Source organism: Ammodytes marinus, assembly GCF_949987685.1.
Source record: "Ammodytes marinus genome assembly, chromosome: 7".
Taxonomy (NCBI): Eukaryota; Metazoa; Chordata; class Actinopteri; order Uranoscopiformes; family Ammodytidae; genus Ammodytes; species Ammodytes marinus.
Window position 1 is genome coordinate 3,933,294 of NC_137211.1, and position 7,500 is coordinate 3,940,793.

A 7,500-nucleotide genomic window follows, 5' to 3' on the forward strand; every position below is an offset into this window, starting at 1 on the left:
TGTGTCTGTGGGTCTGTGTTTGTGTGTGTCTGTCTGTCTGTGTACAGTATATACTGTATCTGTCTGTCTGTCCCTGTGTGTGTGTGTGTGTGTGTGTGTGTGTGTGTGTGTGTGTCTGTGTGTCTGTGTGTGTCTGTCTGTCTGTCTGTCTGTGTATACTGTATCTGTCTGTCTGTCCGTGTCTGTCAAAACCAAGTAATAATAATTCATTCACAGCAGACGTCTACATATTTAGCTGTTGTGGGAAACTTTTCAAGGATATTTTTTGGCATTTTCAAGCTTTATTAGACAGTACAGAGTTGAAATGGGGAGAGAGAGAGAGAGAGAGAGAGAGAGAGAGAGAGAGAGAGAGAGAGAGAGAGAGAGAGAGAGAGAGAGAGAGAGAGAGAGAGAGAGAGAGAGAGAGAGAGAGAGAGAGAGAGAGAGAGAGAGAGAGAGAGAGAGAGAGAGAGAGAGAGGGGGGGGGGATGACCTGCAGTAAAGGTCCACGGGTTGAATTTGAACCCACGACCACTGCAACGAAGGCCGGAGCCAATATGGTACGCGCTCTATCCACTACGCCACCGGAGCTCCCCGTTTTGGGAAACTTTTAACCCCAGCGCTTTGTTAAATTGCTTTTTCATCTCATTTGGATTATAAATCACAGGAATAGAATTTTTCACATAATATAGAATTAGTTAGAAAGATATAGTTAGCTTCTGTTAAAGGTGCAGTGTGTAATATGACATCATCAAGAAAGTTCTACAAAGTTCTAGAATGCAACGCTCCCTGGGTAACCCCAACCCTTTCGAATAATAACAGAAGCTACAGTGGCCTTCAAGGACAAGAACAATTATAAATTTTAAACAATGCACCTGATGACATTCCAACTATGACACTTTCAAGATGGCGGCACTAGGCCTTGGTCCAAAATATGCAGAAATATGGACATATATGAGACGCTTTCTAAGGGAAAATAAAATAATTCAAAAAATGTTTTTCAGCTATTATGCACTAAATTAAACATACTTATGAATATTATAATTACTTTCTACAAAATCTGCTAGGAAATAAAACCCACAATTCTACACACTGCAGGTTTAAAGCTTCCATGTTATTAGTGTTGAATAGTTTAATCTGAGTTATGTCACTACTTTGGTAGATGTACTGTGATCTCTGCCAGTTCTCTGATTAACCCGAGAGCTGTTCGGTGTCTTAGTTTTGATTCGGCTAAATTTGAAAAAATCGTTAGCATAGTGTTTTCTTTCAAACTTTCATGTGTGTGTGTGTGTGTGTGTGTGTGTGTGTGTGTTCCTTCAATGATTTTTGACATTTATTTTGAGTTTTAACCTTTTCATCTGTTAAAGGTGAAGTAAGCGGTTTATTTATGTTAATATAAGTGTTAAATCACTCTTTATTCATGAGCTGCTCTGCATGTTATCGGCAAATAAACTTATTGGAGGATCCCGAAATGTATATCCAATCACAAGAGAGAACGCTACAAACCGACACGCGTCTCACTCATGATCTCACTGCCGGTGCACGCCAGAGCGACAGATGGGTGAATGTTATGCGCCTACAATGGCGGAGCAGGTAAAAATCCTTCCCAATGTCTGTTTTGATGTGTTTTTATCATGTTTTATCACACTTATGGATCTGAGATGATGCTAGATAACTTGCTGCTTGAAGACCGCAGTGCATTAATGTGGTGACGTAGGGACGAGCGAGGGGACTGCTAACTGCAGTAACTGACAGGAAGTTAGCTAAAAGAACCATTCTGCTTACAGCTCCTTTAATGTTTTATTGAATCTTTATTTTTAGATAGCTTTCTTGCAGAGTTATACTGACTATTTCCCTGTCATAGAAACTCACCAGGCCAATGATGCCACAGCTTTAAGGCCTCTGATAGTTGTATAGTTATATAGACTGATATACAGTATATATAAACAGTGATAAGTGTGTTTATGTTTTTACACTTTGGTTTCTGAGCCAAAGATAATGACCGTAAACATTCTCCTCTGAGACACAAACCAGGCGAGCAGAGAGACGGCTTTATACTCCAGAGGATCTGCAATAACACACACAGTCTCACACAGTCACAGTCTCACACACACACACAACTATGAAACACACACACACCCACACAGTCACAGTCTCTCACACACACACACACAGTCACACACAGTCTCACACACACACACACAGTCTCAGACACTCACACACACACACACACACACACACACACACACACACACACACAGTCACATAGAGACACACACACACACACACAGTCTCACACACACACAGTCACACACAGTCACACACACACAGTCACACAAACACCACAAACTGTCTCACACACACACTCACACACAGTCATAATCTCAAGCACTATCACTTACAGTCTCACTCACACACACATAAACATAAGACACACGCACAGTCACAGTCTCACACACAGACAAACACACACACACAGTCACAATCTCAAGGACTATCACTTACAGTCTCACACACAAACATACACATAAAACACACACACACACACACAACTATGACACACACACACACACACACTCAAACACAAACATAAAACACACACACACACACACACACACATACACGCACACACACACACACACACACACTCACACACACACACCCTGTCCCACTGTGACCCCATTGTAACACCCTGTCTCTAAGCAGAGCCGCTGGTGAAGGTTCAGGTGGAGTCAACTATAGAAGTGTCAAGTGTGTTTATGATCTGTTGCCAAAACACATCAAGTCCAATGAGAATATGAGCCTGTGAAAAACACAATAACAACTTAACACACACACACACACACACACACTGTAACACACACACAGAACAACACACACACACACAGACACACACACACTGTAACAGACACACATACAAACGAAACATATGACACACACACACACTGTAACACACAGAACAACACACACACACACACACACACACACACACACACTGTAACACACACACACACACACTTCAACTCTCACACACACACACACTGTTACACACACACACACTTCAACTCTCACACACACACACACACACACTTCATGCGAGGAAATTGAGACCTCCGCCAACGTTTGGAGACAGTTTAGAGATTCGTTTGCGAATGCAGTCTCCAACTTGTCGCAAACAGTCGCAGCCCAGTGAGATAGGGGCTTAACAGACTGCTTCTACCATCAGTTGCTGTTAAACTCAGCCATGCTCTATTCTCCAGAAGCTGTAGCATTCAATGTACCTCAAACTATAAATCATGCCACCTACAATATTCATACTATATTCATTGTTATATTCACAGTTTACAGCTGACCTGAATGTGCTCCGATAGCTATAGCTCACTATGACTCTCCTTAGCTATCAAACCAATTCATATGACTAGAATAATGTCGTTTACACAGTGCCTAAATGTCACCTTTTTTTGGTTACTTTCTTAATTTTTATTTATCAGTTTTTGAATAACCACAAACTAACATGGATGTAGTGAATAATGTATATAATAAAAAAATAATAAAAAAAAAATGTAAGAATTACAATAGATTAATTACAAAAACAGGGAGAATAAATAATTCAAGGAAACATAGAAAATAATAATAATACTTTTGTATTTTCTTTGTTTTTATTAACTCCTCAATGATGAAATGTCTAATATCTAATGAATGAATGATTTATTTCAAATATGCAACAACAATACAATATTAAAAATGCATCAACAGGAGTCAGCCCTAGTGACTCCTGCACTGATAAGGCCGCCAAGCACTCTATAAAAATGCCACAACATATTTGAAAAGGGAAGAGGTAAAAACTTGTTCAATCCCACCCCACTTCCTTAAACAATATTAACAGGTCATAAATCAAAATCAAAACTCAAAACTACATGTTTCCTTCAGACTAATTTCTAATTTTCATGATATCAATTCTATGTATCAACACTTGCATATCTGTACTCCATACCGATGCACATAGATACCCACAAGCATACAAACAAACACTTGCATATCTGTACTCCATAATCTTGATGTATGTCATGCCCCCTGTAAAGCACTTTGAGTGGCCTTGTGTCTGAATTGTGCTATAGAAATAAACTTCCCTTGCCTTTTGGTTACATTTTGATTTCATAGCTGTACTTCGATATTGGTTTTCTGTGCGTTTTGTTGGATAAAATGTTGAATAAGGTTCAACGCTGCTCCACCAGCGATGTAATTATGAAGCCATTTTCGCCATACATAGAGTCAACATACCTCTCTCTCTCACACACACACACACACACACACACACACACACACACACACACACACACACACACACACACACACACACACACACACACACACACACACACAGAGCCGGACAGATGTTACAACATAATTAATTCCGACTAATGTATGTGTTTTGTTTTTTTGTTTCAGAATCGTGCTCATCTGTGCAAAGAGATCTCTGTGCGCTGCCTTCTCTATTCTGCCCTACGGAGAGAGTTTCTACCTCAGGTAAATTACACACACACACACACACACACACACACACACACACACACACACACACACACTCACTCACTCACTCACTCACTCACTCACTCACTCACTCACTCACTCACTCACTCACTCACTCACTCACTCACTCACTCACTCACTCACTCACTCACTCACTCACTCACTCACTCACTCACTCACTCACTCACTCACTCACTCACTCACTCACTCACTCACTCACTCACTCACTCACTCACTCACTCACTCACTCACTCACTCACTCTCACACACACACACACTCTCTCTCTCACACACACACTCTCTCTCTCTCACACACACACACACTCTCTCTCTCTCTCACACACACACACTCTCTCTCTCACACACACACTCACTCACTCACACACACACACACACACACACACACACACACACACAGGAAGAGAAGAGGATAATGGAAAAGGAGTAAAAAGATTGTACAATTTGAGGCAAGTAGCTGAAACTGGGACATCTACTGGAACACAGGACAACCACATAGACATCAGTGTGTGTGTGTGTGTGTGTGTGTGTGTGTGTGTGTGTGTGTGTGTGTGTATATATGTGTGTGTGCGACTTGACCTTTGACCTGAACGGCGTGTCTTCCTAAAACACGTTGACGTACTGTAGGCAGGTGATGACACTTTGTCACAACATGGCTGTCATATCTGCTAAGCTCCATTACTGTCACGCTCTCACAGCTGTGGTTTTTGGCCCCTAAAATATGAGACTCTGCTAAATATAATCTAAGGTATATGATATTTAAAATGGCGTAGTCTTTCATTCAAGGGTTAGCCTATAAATCTGTAAACTGCAGATCACAATAACCTCGACACTTTAAACATGGTGATGCCAGATAGAGGAAAGGTTACAGAATTGTTCAGATACAAATGGTTCATCTCTGTGAAACATTACAATGGCCACACTGTGTTGCATTGCATTCTGACAGTTGCATTTACTGTAGCTCTTTCTGTACCAGTGGAAACGTTTTGTTTGATAGAAATGTAATAAATTCAAGAGCTCTCTAAAATGATTAGAATTCAACAATGTTGTTTTTATATGGGGGGGGGGGGGGCAGGGTGTTCTTCTTTTTATCCTAGATGTGTGAATCTTGGGGGCGCTCGTGGTGTAGTGGTTAGAGCCCCCCCCCCCATAGAGGCTCAGTCCTCTTCACAGCAGACCCGGGTTAGAATCCAGCCCGGGTCGTTCTCTGCATGTCACTCCCCTCTCTGACCCATTTCAACTCTGTCTCTACAAAACTGTCTAATAAAGCATAAAACGCCCCCTAAAAAATATATAAAAAATAAATAAATAAATAAATCATTCATTGGGTGTTCTTATTTTTGCCTTACATGTTGTGTATCTGTGTGTGTTGCCTTCACTGTGTATGAAAATTCTTATTTAAATAAAGTTTTGATTCAGTGATTAACAGCTCCTGTCCTGTGTGTCTCCATAGCGACCCAACGTTGAACCATCCGAGGAGGAGACACTCGTCTGGGAACATCTCCACCAACCTGGAGATGCTGCCGGGACTCGAGGGCTTTCAGCTGGACTCCTACGGCAGGGTGGGTACACACACAGGGTACACACATACACAGGGTAGACACACACACACACACACACACACACACACACACACACACACACACACACACACATACAGGGTACACACACACACACACACACACACACAGGGTAGACACACAAACACACACACACATACACACAGGGTAGACACACACATACACACAGTAGATACACACACACACACACACACACACATACAGGGTACACACACACACACACACACACACACACACAGGGTAGACACACAAACACACACACACACATACACACAGGGTAGACACACACACACACACAGTAGATACACGCACACACACACACACACACACACACAGGGTAGAGAAAAACTGCTGCTCATATTTTTTTTAAATCTCACGTACCCAAGAGTACTTCTAGGAGTACACAGATAACCCCAATTGAGAACAACTGCTATATGATCTCTCTCTCTCTCTCTCTCTCTCTCTCTCTCTCTCTCTCTCTCTCTCTCTCTCTCTCTCTCTCTCTCTCTCTCTCTCTCTCTCTCACACACATATAGAGCTTTTTTAGATGTGTATAATGTAAATAAAGTGTTTTTGTAAAAATCTAAAACTCTCTCTCTCTTCTCTCTCCCTCTCTCTCTCCCTCCCCTCTCTCTCTCCCCCCCCTCTCTCTCTCTCTCCCTCTCTCTCTCTCCCCCCCTCCCTCTCTCTCTGTCTCAGTCGGTGTCGTACGCCCAGTTCCTGTACTCCACTAACGCTCTGGTGAGACACAAACCGTCGTCGGCCTGCGACCTGACGCTGCAGCTCCCCGTGTCGCGCAGCACACACAGCATGCCCGGCCGCAGCTACACACCAAGCAGACTGAACAGTGCTGTGGGGCTGGACCTGGGTAACACACACTCACACACACACACACATACATGAACACATACATGCACACACACACACTCACACACAAACAGAAAATGTACTCACAGAAACACACACACAGAAATATAGAAATACAGAAACACACACACACACACACACACACACACACACACACACACACACACACAGAAACACATACATGCACGCACTACCATGCTAACGTTCTACTCATACTCATTTTGACGTCAATTTGAGTATGTGACGGTTGTGTATGCGAGTTTGTGTAGGCGAGAAATGCCCGGATGAGTACTAACTTCCGGGAAGATTTTTGTATGGATCGACAGGATGCTTTTCCTACTCAATTGCCCCACAATGCATTGCATCTTTTAAAATGGCATGGAACTTTTTTTTTAATTATTTATTGCTTCTGTATTATTCAGCGTAAACAGTCCGACGAACCTCGCATACACAATCGATGGTTAAGTAGACAGTATGTAGTATATACATGTTGAGTATGTAGGAGGGAGGACGTTATTATGGCTTA

At 42.2% G+C, this 7,500-nt stretch overlaps 1 protein-coding gene across 1 annotated transcript in view; it reads left to right on the forward strand.

The window, feature by feature from the left end:
- Positions 1-7,500, forward strand: part of cables2b (Cdk5 and Abl enzyme substrate 2b) — a gene marked incomplete at its 5' end in the record, with an annotated part of 42,456 nt that overhangs the window by 28,074 nt on the left and 6,882 nt on the right. Inside the window, 3 exon segments of the mRNA XM_080031657.1 lie at positions 4,429-4,506; positions 5,981-6,089; positions 6,807-6,975. Coding sequence (XP_079887783.1) covers positions 4,429-4,506; positions 5,981-6,089; positions 6,807-6,975 — 356 coding nt within the window.